This window comes from Xiphophorus maculatus, chromosome 16 (genome assembly GCF_002775205.1).
Source record: "Xiphophorus maculatus strain JP 163 A chromosome 16, X_maculatus-5.0-male, whole genome shotgun sequence".
NCBI lineage: Eukaryota > Metazoa > Chordata > Actinopteri > Cyprinodontiformes > Poeciliidae > Xiphophorus > Xiphophorus maculatus.
The window spans coordinates 13,496,746-13,516,300 of NC_036458.1; the positions used below are offsets into that span (position 1 = coordinate 13,496,746).

General features: G+C 40.7%; 1 protein-coding gene across 5 annotated transcripts in view; it reads left to right on the forward strand.

The window, feature by feature from the left end:
* Positions 1-19,555, forward strand: part of cep112 (centrosomal protein 112) — a 133,248-nt gene that overhangs the window by 104,427 nt on the left and 9,266 nt on the right. For 4 of the 5 annotated variants that reach the window (XM_023348408.1, XM_023348410.1, XM_023348412.1 and 1 more), the window contains 4 exons: positions 3,047-3,136; positions 10,787-10,888; positions 13,924-13,988; positions 14,918-14,974. In XM_023348408.1, the coding sequence (XP_023204176.1) occupies positions 3,047-3,136; positions 10,787-10,888; positions 13,924-13,988; positions 14,918-14,921 (261 nt within the window). In that variant the 3' untranslated portion in view covers positions 14,922-14,974. The remainder of the gene's footprint in view (positions 1-3,046; positions 3,137-10,786; positions 10,889-13,923; positions 13,989-14,917; positions 14,975-19,555) is intronic. The other variant, XM_023348411.1, reaches the window with a different exon arrangement.

A 19,555-nucleotide genomic window follows, 5' to 3' on the forward strand; every position in this document is an offset into this window, starting at 1 on the left:
GTTTTGCAATTTCAGATTTCCATATAACTTTCTCTGCCATGCCTTAATCTGTTTTTCACTCCTGTCACACTTCTTCTGCCTTCGTCCCTTCATAAAGAAAACAATTTACTCCTCTTCCTGGCTTGCTTACAATCATCCTTTTCTCTATGGTTAATAAATGCCAGATTGCTGATCGGCTACTTGTCCAACACACAAGAAGCCGAGTGGCAGTTCACCTGCCACTCTTTACTTCCATGTCAAACCAGTAATCTTCTAGTAAGTGGGTGGGCTTGGGCTTTATATCATCTTATTTTGCTATTCCCTCTTCACCTTTACAGCACAACACATGCTAGATCAGAAGAGAAAGCTACTTGTTGCCGTTTTCTCCTGCCCTTAGGATATTCATATGTCGTAGGATGAGTGTATATAAGCTTCTCACCTTATTAGTCTCCAGCAAAATCGAAACTCATGAATTAAACTCATCGAAGCCTTAATTTGTTAACCCACTGTCATGTCGCTTTAGATGTGTGGCAGAGTGATTCTTCTTGATTAAAGTCAAACTCAGGGCAGATGTTTGTGACTTCACAAACGTGTTGTTTTCCTGTAATGCTGCCTATGTCTATTAAACTCAGTGAGCTGCCTGTTGTTGGCAGTGTGTAACATCATCCCTCCATCCTGTCTGACACCAGTAATGACTAAATAACTCCAAAGCCGCTTTTTTTCTTCTGAGTCACAAAGCGCTGCTGTTGTTCAGCAGAATCGTCCCATATGATACTGCTAATGATGTGAGAAATGTTGAACTTGTGAACTCCGATGTGTTCTGAGCACGTCTTATTCAGATGCCACAAGAAAGCGTACATCACATGTGAAGCCCTCTGTTTAGCCATCCTTCCCAGAAGAAGTGGACCAGACATCCTGCGTCACGGTGCGGGAAATCAGGGGTGGGTTCAGAAAGGGGGGGAGGGTTGATTTTTGTCGTCTTCATCGCTTATAAACACTGCCTACAGAATAGATTAGTTTTCTTACACAATTTAACTTTTGCATTGCTCAAAAACAAAACTTATTTCAAGACAATACAGTATTTTAATAAAAACACAGGGGTCTACTCGGGTCAGTTCACCTGCCACTCTGTACTTCCATGTCAAACCAATAATCTTCTAGTAAATGGGTGGGCTTGGGCTTTATATCATCTTATTTTGCTATTCCCTCTTCATAAATATATGATGTGGAAAAATTACAATAAGGTCACACCTGCTAGTTGTATTGTTGTATGTTTATTCTAAGTTCCTGTCCCACCAAGATAAGCTATTTGGGTTACATGTACAAGGTTGGACGTTGTTTTTCCTAGCTGCATGGGAACCAGTCGTTTCCCATGCTTTGGATCCGTTATCCCTTTTGTATGAAGGGATAACAACACAGAGACAAAACTTATGTATTGTCTCTGCCTGGCAGAGCTTTCCGTTCTAGACTTGCTTCATTATTGATTGTCCTACAAGCTCTCTGAGTTGTGCTCAATTCATGAATAAACCTGATTGAGTGATTTTACCTGAACAGTGCTTAGAAATAGTTTTTTTTCCACGACAATATACTTGGAGTTTCATCTATACTTGAGAAATCCTTGAGTGTCCCATGGCAGCCATTCGGGGATGCTTAAACACTTGCTCTCACTGAGCACCGCCTTTTCCATGTTTACTTGGAAAGAGTCAGAGCTTCTTAAAGAGACAGTGACCAGTTTTAATTCATCAAACTGTGAAGTCATTTTTCTTTTTAAGTTATGTTTGATAAGTACAGTATTTTTGTAATGACTGAATGTAACATAGTTACTTGTTTGCGATACAAAATGGCACTATAAGCCTGGAAAATATATAATACTGCCCCTTTAAGATGTTTCTTACCCCAGATCAACATTACAGCTAAACCACTTAAGAGGTCAAGGTTCAGAAAACTAAATAATGATCGAAATTGGGACTGAATGTTTTTCAGGAGCCTCTGTTTTAAATAGGAGCGCAATTTCACATTGTAGACATAATGGTTTATTAAGGTAAGAATCGAATCCTGTCATAACTTGATGTTATGGAGGTATAGACTTTATGTTTGCCCCCCAAAAACCTTGTAATATGAACAATTTGATATCTAGGTAAATTGATATATTTTGTCCTTACATCTGACAAATACTGAGTAAATAGGTCAGGGGAATTTTTCCACCAGACTCAGCTCCTGTTTGTTTGACTGCATATAATAACACGCCTGACTAAAGTTTCAGCTGTTTACCTCTCAGTGCATCTCGGAGGTGCTACTCAGATTCTCATTCTTGCCCTAAAGCTTTGTAGTCTGTATGATTTATGTCAGTTGAGTGGGCCGCAGATCAGGTGGTCATGCCTATCACCTGGACTGTGTTTCCTCCTGCTCAGAGAGTCAACAAGCCAACACCTGGCTCACTCACTCAGCTCCGGTGGGGGTGACGCCTCGGATATTGATTGTTGCCAGAGCCTCGCACACTTGACGGAGGTGTGTGTTTGTGTGGAAGTGTAAACTCTCTGCTGTGCTGTTCTACATGCGTTCACACCTGCGTCACTCCCTCCGTTTTCCATGTAGACTACCGGTAATCAAAGATGAAGTGTGCTGAAAAGATCTGGTTCGGTGTTGCACTCAGAAACCACCCCTTAATATCAGAGCTGACCTGTTTGAAAATGCGCTCTGAGCTTGTTTTTATTTTGTCAAAATCTTCTACGTATGACAATCTGACCATTTTCTGTGCGAAGCATTTTATCCCATGCTCCTACTTTGTGGAAAAAGTTCTTCCGTGATTGATGTCACGGCTTTCTCACTTCACATGCAAAAACAGAAATTCTGCATCCCCTGTTCCTGCTCTGGTTTTCTGTCTCATCTGCATATTTCGTGATTCTCTTGTGGCCTCTCATTTAGCTGCATCGTGCCTTCTCCTCTCAGCTCAAATCAAACTGCAGATCAGTGTCTACCAGTTTGCGTCACTTACATGTTAAACCAGGCAGAACTGTTTATCGGTTTGCGTCTGTCAGCCGACTTGAACGCCCCTTATTGTCCCCAGGCTCTGCAGGAAAAGCTGGAGACTCTGCGGAGACAGCTGCACAGTGCCGAGAAGAAGCTGCTCAACAAGGAGCTGGAGACAGAAGAGAGGGTAATGAACTTGTTTGTCCTCTTCCCTCAATCTCTTCTTTCCCATTGTTTTCTGCTGCACAATTTGCAGCTTCCTGTCATCATTGCATCACTTTTTTTTCCAACTTCACCTTCAGCCTTTTGCATCACAACCATTATGTTCTTCTTGATCATGCCTTCGTAAAATCCTGTCCCACAACACCTACTTTTGCTGCTTTATCACTTCATGTTGCAATCTCCTCCTTTCTGATTTACTATTCTGACTCAGTCCTCCTCCAGGGGGTTGCAAAATAAACACAAAATGTTCTTGGCCTCCTTTCCTCCTCTGCCCCCTTCCACCTACCGTCTCTCCTTCTCCTGTTCAGAGTCAGTGATATGCTCCCTTGCACATTTCCCAAATTCCTTGAGATCTGGCCTCCAGAGTCAGCGCCTAGGGCCACCGCCGCCTGTGTTCAAAAGGGAAGCTCTGGTGCGCACACACACGCGCACACACCCCGTGGCTGTGGAGAATGCCCTGTAATCAGACTATGTTTTGACCTTGACACACACAGAGAAGAAAGAACTAATGACTGTGCTCACGCAGGAGGTTGGTCTTTGTACCGCGGTATGTACACCAAAGGCATTCGTTCTCCTGTGTTCCATCTGATCCGCCCACTGACCCTTGCACACACTTCACACACTCGTCACACGTCTCCCCGTCGGGCCGTCATAAATCGAGTCGATGGGGGTCACCGGTTTTCAGGAGCCACTTGTCACTGATCCACACCTTGCTGCGCTGCAGGGGATTCTGCTTGCTCTTTATTGCAAGGTGGTCTTAGTTTAATTAAATTATTGCATACAGTGCCTCGCAAAGCAATTAGTACCTTCTTTTAAACTTTTTAAAACAGTGTAATCTAGTATAATTTCATACAATTTTATGTGACACACAAGGTAGTGCGTTATGAATAAGAAATTCACATTATTTTTAACATATTTCACATGCAATGGGCCTAAGATGTTCTTTAACTCATCCTTTTTTTGTTGATCTGATTGTTTTTTATTATTGTTATTGGAGAGAAATTAAACAAAATCAGCCATATTGGACCAAGCCTGAAATGATGAAGTATGATTAAATTCTGTAAGTTCTTTTCAGCCTATCACAAATCCAGATTGCAGTCTAAAGAGTTGTTTTTTATTTTTTTTATAGGAACAGTAATATGTGTTTTTCAGCCATATAGAAGGGTTTTATAGCACAATCATGGACTTTCAATTGTTATAAAAATGCTGCATATGTCACTTAAAAGGAATTTGACTTTTGCTTTTTCCAATACTCTGTCTTCAGGAAGTCAACACAACATCAATAAATCAATCAGGTTTATTGTTCTTGCACATTTCAGCAACCTTGTCTCTCTGTTAACTTTTTAATACATTTGTATCAACATTGCACTGAGAAGTAGCTCATATAATGAGCTCAGCGGATTTGCAGTTCCACCAGGTGTTTGCTAATTGCTACTGGCTAGTCTGAAGGAACTGAGTGAGGGAGTTGTGGGTGATGTCTGCTCTGTAAGGTGGAAACTCTGATACTGCAGCTCCAAGGAGGAGCTGCGCCTCAAAGGCGGGGCTTGGTCCACCCAGGCATTTAACAGAGCTGAATGGTTGCCATGGGAGATTAAAGGTTTTCTCAAACATGCCTGAAATAATCAAGGTAACACTCCAGGTATGTTTTTGATGAGGGAATAACATTATAACATCAATATAAAAAAAGTTGACTCAAAAAAGTCGACTTTACATAATACTGCCCCTTCAACAAATTGAGTCGGGTAAAATACAGGAGACGGGAATTTCTTGTTTTTCTTTCATTTTGGTTCTAACACCTGTATGTTAAAAGCATGTTGAAGCAGAGGAAGAGTAAACAACACGATGAATATGACAAAGCCTTTTGGTTCCCATTTTAGGTTCTCAATGGCTCATGATTCACAGTCTTGAACACGTTGAACAGATTTTCTCCCCCTGACATTCTGCTAAGAGATAAATGGAGAAAAGGCTTTGAGCAAGCACGTCTGAATCACATTGCTTGGTGTGTGTTTTGTGCTAATCTCTCTTACTGTATATGTTTCTCAGTTGGTAGTTGTGCCCTCTTCGGTTCATGCACATTAATAGTTGAGGCCACACCGATTCGCCTTTTCCTCCTCACTCACATGTTGCTCTTGTTTATCTGCCAAGATGTTTCTTGTATCTTTTGTAATCCGATCTCTCACATGCTGAAGCAGCTTTCCTGCCCAGACTTCACACAGATGTTGCTGGCCGCGCACTCACAGGGGCCCTCGCCTCCAAAACGGCATCTCATCAGCTCAATGCGTGGTTCTGCTCTCCTTCAAGATGGTGGCCTGTAGAGAGCAGCTCTTCCTATGAATGACAGGCTAGACACAGCAAACTGTAAAAGTTTAGCACTGGTTTCCACCACATTTGCTTACTTTGATTAAACCCCGGAACTGTCACCCTTAAAGTATTTACATGTAAGTCAATGGGTTCATGAGGTCATCATGACAATTAGGTGGTTGAAAATGTAAAGTCATGTAGTTTTTAGTAAATATACAAATAATTGACTATCACATCACTTGCCCTCAGTTAGTTTTTAGCTACAGTCTGGAAAGGTCTGGATTTGGAGATTTTCTTCTCTGTTCTGTTGTCTTAGTGTTGTCTTCTTCCTTCCCTTCTTCCTTCCCTCACATGTCTCAAAGCTTCACAATCTATTTCCTTTGTTCCTTCTTTTTCTTTTTCTCCTTTTCTTGCTTGTGTCCTGTCCTCTTTCTTTCCTTTATTGTATCCTAGCCTCCTTCAATCTGTTCTTTGTTCCTTCATTTCTTGTGTCCTTTTTTATGCCCTTTCTTTTTTTCTTACCTTTATTTCCTTCCTTGTGTCCTTTCTTTCTTTTGTCCTACCTTAATATTTCCTTGTTTCCTTATTTCTACCCTTGTTCCTCCTTGTCCACTTTCCATATTTAAGCCTGCTGCCTGTATGAATACCAGACATAATTCGAAAGTGGATTTTTGTATTTAATACTTTAAGATGAATGTAAACCACTGGGAACTCTGGGAAGTTGAGTCTGGAAAAGTCAGGAATTTTTGCCTTCATAATGAGTAGGATCCCTGTCTTACTGTAGCTTCAATAAACTCCACAGAGATTTCTGGTTCATTCAAAGCAGTTTCCCCCCCTTCATCTCGTAACAAAGCGTTTTTGATTCCAAATCGCTCTTTCATGAACTCACTGACTTCCAACTCTGGATGTGGAGGTGCAAACTTTGCGAACATTGGCATTTTTGATGTATCCTCTTGTTCCTGACAAGGGTTTTGTCACCTGGGAACAATAGATGATATAAAAAAAAAAGTCCCCCCCCCCCCCCCCCCCCCTCTCTACACCTTACACACACACACACACTATTTGTTTCATGCACACACACCAGCTTCATTAGCATTCATCAAGCCTCTTCAGCGATGTGACAAACTTCATTTGAATGTTGAAAGTGTTTAGGGCTTGTTCCTTTCTGCTGGCAGCTGTCAGAAGCCATGCCATGTGACGGCGCTAAACATGAGAGAAAGTCAAAACCACAATCTGAGGACTATATATAGATGAAATGTTGTCATTTTAAGATGACTGGGAGGGGGAAATGACTGCCGCTCCTCGCAGTATTCAAATCGGCACCTCATCAGGAACAAACAGCACCCCATTTTTAAAAAGGGATCTGAACAGATCAAACCTGATGTGTCTTTAGAAATTCAAAGTCGTCTTTCATTACAAGCTGAAATAGTGGCACACTTTTTTTTGTTGTTTGCAGTGTCTCCCTCCCTTGTCCTTTTCTCCTTTCTTTCCTTTCTGCTCACATCTGGAGTCTGTCAGTGACCAAGTCCTAGTGACGGGTTTGATCAGCAGCGTTGTTCAAAGACATCTCACTTTTTCTCCAATTGGTGAGAAGCCTTTTCCCCCCCTCAGATGTCATCACATGTCTCTTTCTGCCTGTCGGGAAAACAAACATGCCTTTGCTGTAAAAAAAAAAGAAGTTGAAAGGGAGAGGGGAGAAAAAAAACTGTGCGTTTTCATGAAAGAAGAGGAAAGATGCAGAGGGAGGACCCTTGGAACAGAATCCAAAGCTGGAGGAACAATGTCTTTAAGAAAACAAGTCTGTCGTCTTTTGGGGAGTCGGATGCTTCTGTTTTGCATTTCTAACTCCACCGAGAGAAACGGCGAAGTCTCTGTGTGTGTTAGCTACAGTCAGGTTTAAACAACAGAGATATTGTTATGATAAAGACTGCTGCTTCCATCCACACACTCTGAGATAGATGGACTTTGTCAATAACCAAACACTGAGCGCATGTGAGAGGTCTTGGCAAAACTTTAATGTGTTTTATTGAGATTTTATGTGATTGACTAACAGGAAGAAGTAAAAGGATGCTCAATTTTCCTTGTTTTATTTCTATTTATTTATTTTTTAATCTTAATGTGGTGTGCATTTATACTCAACTCTGTTCACTTTGATTCCCCTAAATAAAAACTACATTTAATTTCAATAGAGCTGTCTGCCTCAGGTTTTTAGCAGTAATAAACAACAAACAGCATCATGAAGATTGATCAATTTGTCAAATTGTAACCTGCCTAGTATGATCCAACTACACACCTACGAAGACCTGGGCACTCACCTAAGCTGACTGTGAACAAGGACTTTAATCAGAGAAGTAGCCAACAGAACCATAGTAACTCTGAAGGAGGCAAAAGTGACAAGAAAAAAAACAAGCCATGTAGGGGTAGTATAGAGGAAGACCTAAATTCCTCTCTCCAACTATGTAGAAAACTCTAGGTTTGGCATAAATCTAACACTGTACTTTGTAGTGAAACATGGAAGTGTAACCATCATGCTGTAGGGATATTTCTTCTGCAGGAACAGGCAAGCTAGTCAGAGCTGATGGAAAAATGAAGGCAACAAAAACAGGAAGAAAAGCTGTTGGAGGTTCAGCTTCTAGCAGGACAACAGCCCTAAATATACAGCCTGAGCTTTAATGGAATGGTTTAGACCAAAGCATATTGATGCTGGAGATACTTTTCTTTCTTTTTTTAATAAAACTATGCATCCTTTAGAAATCCTTTATGTGCTAATAAAATACATTAAACACAGTTGTCGTAAAGTGAGAAAAGGAGAGAAAACAAGGTGTCCGAATATATTTGCAAGGTAATACAAGGTTACCAGTTTCCCCTGCAGCTCTGTTGAAGTTTTTCAGAATATGCTCCTGTAGGCTCTCCCCTTCCAATGTATGTATGGGACAGACGATGGAGACAGCGTTGCCACAAGAAAGCTTATAATTTAGCTCGAGCGGACCTCTCATTGCCGCGGCGGCGGCACCATACACGAATCAAGAATGCAAAACTAAGGAGCTTGGCTTTTGAAGAATCTGAGACTTGTATTCCGAGCGGTTGGTAAGGGATGTGTTTATTCAACCATTGTTTATTGCTTCGGTCTGAAGCAGCGAAGTGTGTTTTGTCTTGGCCTCCCGTTCTGTTATGACTACAGAAGCTGCTATAGATAGAGATAGACGTCTTCAGGACATTGAAATTAAAGCTTCTACAACCTGTTCTGTTTTTGTGGGTTTTTTGCAACCTGTTTAAAAAGGTCACTTCTTAAACTGTCCTCAACCCCTTTCTCACACAACAGGGGGAAAATAACATATTTTTCTAAACTGATGGATTCCTAACCCACTGTAATTGCTCCAACACTTTCAAATGAATAGGTTTGGAAGGAGGCTGGAGAAATTGGCGAAGTTGTGCCAGACTAATCTGCTGCACACTGTGCCGAGACAAAGTGAGCTGCCGCATGTAGGGATCATTTATGCTGAGGGTTGCTTTGAAGTGCTTCCCCAATCCTTTTCATTGTGCCCAGGAAGATTAATTAGCCAAAGCCAGAACAATCAGTTAAATCCACAACAGGAAGATTATTTTAGGGGAGCAGATCTTTTTTTCTTCTTCTTCCTCTTCGTCTTTAAACCCTCCCCCATCACTTCATTCACGCTCTCTTCACTTGAAAGAGCAGATTGGACTTTGGCTGGACTCTGGCTCTGCCACACAGAGACTCTCCCCCTGGTTACACCTTGAAATATGCGGATGAAAACTGTTGCGTCCCCACTCCTGTTGACGCTTTGAGCTCTGCTAAAGCGCTCATCGAGCTCTGAATTAATTGATTCAGCAGCTCTTCTGAATGCCATAAACTCTTTTTACAGTACCGTAAAAAGCCTAGTTTGTGCTCGCATGTCTGCAGCGCGTATACGAGCGCTTCCATTCATGTGTGTTTGCGGGTAAAAAGTGGGGGTTGCACTAACCAAACCCTTTTCAACTTCTATAATCAGACTCTGGTTTAGCAGAGTGTAATTTAGCCCCAGACAGACTTCCTCCCGTCCTCCCCAGTGGAGATAGCTCACTGGCTATTGAGCTGCTGCTGCTGCTGCTGCTGCTGCTGCTGCTGTGTTTAATGCGATCCATCCTCTTCCAAACCCCCGTCAGTGCTTTGTGTCGGATACAGCTGTAGTGGCCAACAACCAGTAGGGGGGTGTCGTGCAGAGCCAAGTCATGCCAACGCCGCCCTGGACCCCCTGTGGAGATGTGAAGGAGCTGTAAAAAGCGAGGGAACTCTGAGGCATGAATAAAGAGGGGATACCCTCACACAGTGTGCGTGTGTGTGCGCGTGTGGGTGTGTGTGTGTGTGTGCGTGTGCGTGTGTGTGTGTGTCAGCTGCTACTTGGCTTACAGTGCCTCAGAGTCAAAGACATGCAGAAACACTTACTCAGCAGGTACATTCTCAGATTAATGATGTACAGATGCATCTCCGTAAAGTAGAATATCGTCAAAATGTTTTGTGCTTCAGGGATTCGGTTCAAAAACGGAGACTTTTATAGATATGACACGCAATGATAAATGTATAATCTGTTTATTTCTGCAAATTTTAAGGATTGTGTTTTGCAGCAAAGACAAACGTAATCGTTTTTGAAAAATGTTTATATTCCTTAAGACTGATTAATTTGTTTTTGTTTTAAAAGCAGAAATGCTATGACATGCCAGTATTATGTTCCGCACAATCACAAAGGAGATTGCTGACCTTGTAGTTGTCCTGCAAACAGTCCACGAAAATGTTTTTCCTACAGAACACAAAGTAGACTTTTACCAGCATACTAATGGAAGGTTAAGTGGAAGGAAAAACTGAAATTCAAAACAGAGAATTAAGAGGATTACAAAGCAAATTCATTCAAACCCCCAATCAAGAATTGTGTGTACACTGCACAGCATACTGACATATCTTTCAGTAGGCTGACATGTTGAATTGAAAACCATTTTTATTTATTTTTATATATTATTATGATGTCTCCATGAGCTGTAAACCATAATCATAGAATTTTACCAAAATTAATGCTTAAAAAAAGCATCCATTTTTTTAATGAATTGACTGATGTGTCACACATTGACACATCAGTCAATGTGTGATAAATCTATAAAATCTGAGCTTCACTTTAGGAACTGAATTGCTGAGATGACTGAACTTTTCAGGGATATTCTAAGTTACTGAGATGCCCTTGTTCGGCTGCATCTGTCGATCACCCTGTGATCGTGTTGGTCTTGGATTTGAAGGCGTTTGATCTAACAGGATCTGTCTTCCCAGGTGACAATGGTGCATCAAGAGTATGAGGAGAAGATCAAAGGTCTGATGCCAGCGGATCTCAGGAAGGAGCTGGAAGACACCATCACCTCCCTGAAAGCTCAGGTGAGAACTTTTGGTGAAAATAAATAGAAGTTAAAATACAGGAATGATTTTTTTATTATTATTATTATTTTAATGGGCATTGTGCTTTTTTAATGTCTGCTTTCACACGTTGCATCACTTTCTCTAGCAACAGCACTTTGGTGGAGATCAGTTGCTTTAAGTTTAAAAGTTTTTATTCGTTTATTCTACTTTTTTTTTTATTTTAGAAGTTTAGCCCCTCAATATCTTGAGGCCTTTGTTTCTCTAGTTTTTATTCCCTAAATATTTTCACTGGGTGACAGGTCCATGTTTTTTTCTGTTTCTGCTTGATTACAGAATCATTATATGTGCACAGCGTGCCCTAATTTATAGCTTGTTGTTTTTCCCATATTTTTAAAGCTGTTCTTTAATGGTGTTTAAAAGAAAACTTTACCTATCAGTACATCCTGTTATTTGTGTTAGTAGTATGTTCTTTCTTTGCTGGAAACTGGATTTGTCTGCAAAATAGGTCTAATAAATTCATACATTATAAATTTATGAAACGTAAAGTACTGTGCTGAAGTTTTAAGCTCTGCAACTTTTATGTTCTTGTTTGCCAGTGCACTACAGTTTCTTGTAGTTATTTAAGATAGTCTTGATCTCCAGGCTCTCTGGAAGCCCTTTCGGTTATTTTTCTCTCATCATATTGTTTGGTTAGTGTGGGCTTTAATAAATCAGGATTGTAGATAAGTGAGGATTAAGGAATATGTGTCTGGCCCCTAAAAGTTCACTTATAACAGTTGAGCAGAATCATTTTAAGAAAAAAGGGGGGGAAAAATCCAGCAGGAACCTGGCAGGAAATATCTCTAATCAAATATTTGGCCACTTGTGTGGACTCTCCCCTCCTCTTGATGACAACGGCTTATGTTGCTTCTATAACAATATGAGTTAGATTAAACTAAAGAAGTGAGAACAAAATTAGTTTTGTTAAATGTTTTCTAGTCGCTAAAGATTCAGTTTAATGTCGTCCTTCTGTCATGTTTAAAACTCCAGAGTTGAAGCGCTGAGTGGCTCCGTTCGCTGAGCAGGCGCATCATGTCCTCCTCTCTCCTCTGTCCTGTCAAACTACTGTTCCATAAAGTCAAATATGAGGCATGCAATGCCTAAAAAAAATCTGTCTAAAATTTGTCTTACAGACAAAAATCTGTAAAGAAATAAAGTCAGATTAACTCAAGCTCACCATTTCTTGTCTCCCTGCTGTTTATTGCATCACCAGTCAGTGGGTAGTAAAGTAGGTAAATGTGTCGTATAAAGCTGCAATTGTCTGCTGAATACTTTAACACAAGCTCCAGCTCAGTTCTTAAACACTGCTGGTGTTTTAATGTCATCAGGTAGCGTTATGAAATCCCTCTATAAACTCTGCGTAACTCTGCAGCACCGCTTGTACAGATCAGAGATCAGCTAGAAAGGATTGTGAAGTGTTCATTCACACTACATTTTAAAAATAAAAAGTGGTAAAAAGCGTTTACAAAATTCGCAGGGATGCTGACATAAACAATTTAACTTTTGTTTTCAAACCGCATCATAATCATCTATGAATAGAGAATCAAACATTTACTCCATGATGTGTTTAGAGTGTGATGTAAGTTTTTCTGTAGGTTGACTGAAAAAATATGGATTTGAACCACAATTAATTAAAATGTAGGTGTAATATAAATGTATCTGATGATAGTTTCATTTATTTCATGTTATTGTGATCATTAATCAAAACAATTCAACAAAACATTAGACCAGCATGAGGAATTAAGCTATGGCAATGGTTATTGGTCCAAAATGGAGGAATGTTGGGACCAAATAGTTAACACTTTGTATGTAATGGAGAGATAAACTGGTAATAAAACCACCTGAATATTTTTTTTTTATCACATAGAGGGATTTGGAGATAACCCAAGTATTTGCACAGAGCTATAAATGAAGTGAAATCTCGCCCTTTTCTATAGTTATTTTTTTAGAGCACTGAGCTAGTTTAACCTGCGGACCCCTTCTCAGTGTTTACACTGTAAATAATTTTGTTAATAAGAGCTTTCAGGGTAAAAAGGGCTCATGTTCAACCCTCCCTTGTTTAAATACATCTCCCTGGATCTCATTTCAGCACACAGACCACAGCACTATGATCAGAAATGTTTATAAAATGTAATCCGTGACCAGAGCGGCCTCTCGTCTCATTGACAGCGTTTCGGGTTCTTACACATTAACATGGATTGTTCTTGAATAGAGGGAGAAAAAAAAAACAGGTACGGAGAGGTTTTTTTTTTTTTGTGCCTCATGAGGATTGAAACCACATTTTGGTAGAGTTTTGCATATATTTTAAATGAAACGCTAGAATTGGAGCTGAGGTCTCCCCCACAGAAAGGAATGCACCCTCGGCTCCAGTACGCTAGTCCCAGAACAATACGGATTCTTCTGGAGCTGTGATTATTCTGCCAGGCGCTGGATGCCAAGTAAATGTAGATGGGGGTTTATTTTCACTCCAGCCAAAAGCAGCACTTCATAAATAAACTTACAATTTGTAGCCAAACAAAAGAGCTGCACTGCCTCCACTCACAGCGTCCAAACTCTGGCCCATAATGTGCCCTGTTGTCCCAGTGTGCCTTAACCCTGCTGCCCTGATCTCCTGACCCCTCGGCCCCGGCTGTCTTGACCCTTGGACTTAACAAGCAGCCTTTTCTTTCACTCTCCTCTGTTGCGCTACCCAACACCAGCCAAAAGCACAACCTAGCTCACACCAACCGGTCTCCTGCTTCCTCCTTTCTGTTTACACCCACAGTTATTTCCAGCACCATTTCGCTGCACCATGTTTTACATCGTGTGTGTGTGTGTGTGTGTGTGTGTGTGTGTGTGTGTGTGTGTGTGTGTGTGTGTGTGTGTGTGTGTGTGTGTGTGTGTGTGTGTGTGTGCGTGCGTGCGTGCGTGCGTGCGTGCGTGCGTGCGTGCGTGCGTGCGTGCGTGCGTGCGTGCGTGCGTGCGTGCGTGCGTGCGTGCGTGCGTGCGTGCGTGCGTGTGTGTGTGTGCTGTAGGTCGGCTTTCTCCAGAAGACGGCCTCTTTGCTGCAGGAAGACCTGGATGCCTGCCGCAACAGGAGGTATAGAGTGCTTGTTTACAGCTTTGTGTATAGATTTGTAAAGTATCTTAGATTATTCTGTGTTTCACTCTTTTCTATAAGAAGGACTTTGTTTCCTGATGATGCGTCTAAGAGGTAAGAAGGTCTAATATGAGGACACACACCATCTTGCCAAAGTCGCCTTGCTAGCTGGATCTTGCTGAACACACGCTGTACTTCACCACAGCATCATAAGAGGAGATGATACCAGTATGTTCATAGAAGAAGAAAACAGAAAAAAAATTCAATTGTATTAACACTAGCCAAAAAAATGCAGCTGATATCCTAAAGGTTTCGTTAATTACTTTTCCAAATAGGGAACATAAGAATTGTTTTTGGCACCACCTTTTAAACCTGAGTACTTTTCTTTTATGGCGGCACACAGGTCACACGGATTTTAACAAATGAAATCATCCCCACAGCATGATGCTGCTTCGCTCATAATGAGAGAGATATCCATTGTTGAGATATCCATTGTTGGTTTTGTGCCACTCATTGTGACTGGCATTGAAAACTTCCATTTTGGTCACATCTGACCCGAACAGTCTTTGGCCATTTGTAAAACACCAGGCTTCATTTCCCTCCACCACTTCATAATTATGTGCTCCTCTGTCGCAAAAAAAAATAAAACAAATCAATCGCACTGAAGTTTGTGGTTGTAACGTGATAAAAGGCAAAAACATTTCAAGTTGTTCAAATCCTTTTGCAAGTCACTGTGTACTTTCGGTTCGTTTGGGTGTGTGCTGTCAAAGTAAGAAGAAGAAAACGTGTTACTTTGCTCATTCTGAGGCATTGGTTCCATTTTGATCTTCTTCAGCAGTAATGCTTCTTTTATATTTTATAAATTCATCATCATCATTCATCATCTTCTTCAGCAGTAATGCTTCTTTTATATTCTCTTTTTTTCACAGGTAACAGCATGAAGCTCAGACACTCCAGGACATGAAGGATGATGCCGGCCAGCAGAAGTGAGCATTGTAGTTCCCTCTCATCCTTCACTCCACCGGACCGGTCATTCTGAAGTTTGTTTACCTCATTTTAGTCTAACATTGATTAAATGTAGCATTTTGATGTTCATTTCTGTGTCTTTTTATCAGTTGCCTGACTTTCTCATGAAAATGTTCATATTTTTATAAATTCATCATTTGTAATAAAAGACTTTGTCTCTCCTTGTTTTGTTTTATTTTGACTGTCTTTTCCCCATCCCTTGGTTTTTTTCATCGTCTTTAATCAGTCCCTCCATCCGAGTAAGTTTTGCTGTTCTCATTGACCACAGTGTGTACTTTAACTAAGATTAGGCTAGAGCAAGAGTCCTTGAATTCCCATCGCCCCCCTCCGTCATTATTTGACACCGTGTCTCTGGCCAAACCCTGGTTTGGAGAGCGGAGAGCAGCCAGGGGTTTGTGGTCGGTTCGGATAACGTGCGCTGTAAGTAGATTGTTTGGACCTCAGGTTAAGGCTGCAGCCACAGGCCTTGATGTTTCTGTTTCAGCCAACGCTTTGTGTTTTATCCGCCATCCCACTCAGAGATTCACACGTTAAATCTCTCAGCCTCCTCCAGAAGCGCCAGGAATTTATAGGCTTTTAATAACAGGCGCATATGATGGGGCATTATAATAATCTCCTATCAGGTTGTGGATAATGTCGACAAGGAATGCAGGGGCTTGAATACTGATCATTTTCGAAGCATCCCAATATTTATTTTTCCCTCGCTTGAATAAAATTTAAAGATGTTATTACATCCCTGGATCAGTTTTGATTTCAGAGGCCTCCACACTTATTTGCATTGGAATTGCTTTCTTTTCACGCCCACACTTTACGTGTTCCCATTGTCCGTGACCTGCTCTGCCGTCTCCAAAGCAAACATGTTTCCCCTCTCCGTATTTATTTGATGTGCTGATTTCTGCTGCCCATGCAGAGAGAAGAAGAATAGAAGAAAAGCACAGAAAGAGAGGCGAAGAGAGAGAGAGAGAGAGAGAGAGAGAGAAGTCTGTCAGACCAAGATCTGAGAAGCTGGAGTTTAGTCATTCAGGGCAAAGGCTTTGTAGACTCTGTTGTTTCTGCAGAAGGTGCAGAGGAGTCATTACTATTGCAGCGTTACATCCAAGCTGCATGCTCATTTGTATACATCTAAAGGCATGCATGCAATGTTTTCTTATATGTACCGCCTTTTGTCCGTGCTGTGCTGCGAGTAAAAGCTTCAATCACACCTGGTTGTTTTAACAAGTTGCAAAACCAGAGAGGTTCTGCTGTGGACTTTGTCTGAAGAAGGGAGGAATGGGATGCATCATTAACTCTTCTTCCCTTTGTCCAGATTTTGATCAGAGACACAAAAATATGGGGGCTGTCCTTTTGCACATGTACAGTGTCTTGCAGCATTATTCATTCCACTTGAACTTTTTCTCATTTTGCTGTGCTGCAGCCACAGTCATCAGTGTTTGTCTCTAATCGCTTTGCACTGAAGCTACTAGCGTGGTTTCCTGCCAGATTGCCAAGACATTGTAAATTCCATCAACTCTGTCCAGTTTCCTTATCTCTGCTAAATAAAAGCATGCCCACAGCATAATGCTGCCCACACTGTGTTCAATTATATCTCCAGTGGTAGCCTCCCCACCCCCACTAGAGATGTGCATCATGACCAAAATAGCTTAATTTTGGGTGTCAATTGACATGAACACATTCTTCCACCTGTGCTGCTCTGTGTCACTTTATAAGTCTAAAATGTTTGTAGCTTTAACATGACAAAATGTAGAAAAGTTTTTCTTTTTCTTTTTTTACTAAACCATGCAGTGTGTCCCAAAGATGATTGAAAGGAGGCAGATAGAGTTTGATCATCATGGTTTTTTCTTAAGTTAAAATTTACCAAAAAAATCTGAATTGACCCACAAATAAACAGAAAAGGCCTTGGTTCTTGATAGAACGTTGCCTTTGATGCCGAAAAATAAATATGATCTTCAGTATCAACGGTGGCAGATTTGTCCTCTGGGCTCTATGCACCAGAACGTTTGGAAAAGGTTATTCCTTAATGGTAGTAACACCATAAGGTCAAGAGAGTTAAATCAGAAATATTATAAGGGTTTAAATGTCAAAGATCACTGAGTTTAAGTAAAGATGTGGTCTGAGAAATCAAATATTTGAAAAGACTTCCCATTTTTAATCAAAACTAGCGTGGCTCAGTAGTAAAGAGCGCCTTGTGCTAACTTTGCCCGTCTACTGCGCCGTCAGCAGACGAGACGAACACTTTGTTACAAACTTTCAGATCCATGAAAGGTTTACAGCTGCTGGTACCGGAGATCTAAAACTGTTTTCTTTGGCTTATTAGGCAGACTCCTGCTTTGCTCATTGACACCCAAACAGGATTCAGTCATAACCTCTCCTTTAATCTGTGACATAGTTTCACTCTAATTGATTGTCTACCGCCAAAATTACCAACATAATTGTGCTTGTGTAAATACAAGCCTTGAATGTCATTTCCACGGAGCCGCCACGGCCCCATTAAGGATCAAAGCCTTCGCTTCCTCTCCGTTATCTCCACATCAGACAGCGGACTGTTGTCCAAAGGCCGTCAGCGAGGTCCAAAGGTCTACACTCATCTACTGTTCTCTCACTTTTCATGGTGCTAAAATTTAACGGCGCCTGTCGAAACTTTTTCACATGGTGTTACATTACAGCTACAACCGTAATGTACTGTATTGGTATTTTATGTGACGGATCAAAAAACAAAAGGTACATGTGGTACATCTCTGCCGGCTGCCACATCTGGGAGACAGAAATTTTGCCCAATCTTCTTTCAAGCTCAGCTAGATTAGATGGATGGCATCTATGAAGGTTCAGGTTGATCTGTATCTGCAGAGAACTCAAACCATGGACTCAAGAAAGAGTAGCACTACTTTAACATGTCCAAGAGACCGTTCAAGAAATAAGAAGTGAAAAGTTTTTGGTAAAAAATGATACGCAAGTACTAATTAACTCATCTTAAGATCTGATTTATTATTTGAAAATGATGTGATCTGATATACAAAAATATAGATTTATGTGAATTTAAAGACCAAAATAATGTAATAATATGTAAGTAACAAACACAGACTGAAGAAACATTCTTCCAAATAATTTTTATGAAACCCATTCTTAAGTAAGGTATAAATGCATCATCTTCTTGGTATCCTAACAGCACAAAATGTCTAGCAGATAGACATAAACTGTAGGCAAGAGTTTGTGTCTCATGTAGTTTTTGTTTAAAATAAGCTTGTTCTTCATTCAGTGTAGCAACTCGTGACATTTTACTCAAGTAAAAGTAAAATGTATGGTGGATTAAAACTACTCCTAAAAGTTTTTAGTTGTTTTTTTTTTTACAAAAAGTTACTTAAGTAAATGTAACTGTGTAAATATTCGTACTTGGCTCTTCTAGTTTCAAATTCTGAATTGGATTTAGGCCCGGACTTTGACTGGGCCGTTCTGAAAAAGACATATCCTTTGATCCAGATCATTGTGTAGCAGCTCTGTTTGTATGTCTGTGAATTTTTTTCAGCCTCTAACTGGTTTTCTTCTGGGATTGCCATGTATTTAGTTTAAAAAGTTCTTAGTGAGATCTTTGATGCTTGGAACAATGTTTAATGTCCTAAACTTTCTTTAAATTTCTCCATAGTTTTGTCCCTGACCTATCTATTGAGTTCCTTAGATTTCATGATGCTTCTTGTTCTCTGGTTTTCTCTGGAACAGCTGGATTTATGTTGAGAATAAATTACACGCAGATTAACTCCTTTAAATACATGTGGGCACTGGTTACCATGGATTTTATTTGGGTGTTTCAGAACACAGGGAGCGGAATACAAATCCACATCGCATTTTCCTTGTTCTTAGCTCACTAAGGTTTGTGGTTTTAGCACAACAAAAGTTTAAGGGATAATTCTGCAAAGCTCTAGAGGTTAGTTTCAAGTTGTGATGCTGGATCATTTTTTAATTCAGAAAATTTAAAGTCATGCATGAATTTGAGTCGTAAGTGTGTTTGGATGATAGATGAAGAAGTTTTTCTGAAACATTTAAACCAGAGTTTCATTGATTGTCTTTATCGTAGAGATTATTTGAGGAAATACATGAATATGGAGAGCATGGAGAGTTTCTTTTTCTTATTTTTTAGAGCAATCTCTGCTGCTTCTCCGCTCCTCTTGTAAGGTTTAAACATGTGACGTGTGGATATGTGCACCTCAGTCCCGTGACAGGCTCCTGGGATTGACTGTACATCAGCAGATGATTGACAAAGTCATCGTTTGCTCGAGCTTGCGTGCCGCTGGATCTTTTTATAGAGCTTTTGTTCTGAGTCAGACCCCAGGAAGCCCGTGCTTGGCTGCAGCAACACTGCTTGCATATTTAAAACCTGTTTATTGCCAACACTTCACACACAGCACCCGCTACACATTCCTGTGTTTGTGTCGTCTTCCTTCACGCTTTCTCCGTTTCTGTGTTGTCTCTCTCTTTGTTGACATGGTATTTATGAGGCGTTCTTTTCCCCTCTCTCTCTTTTCCCAGTGCTGTCACTCAAACACAACAGG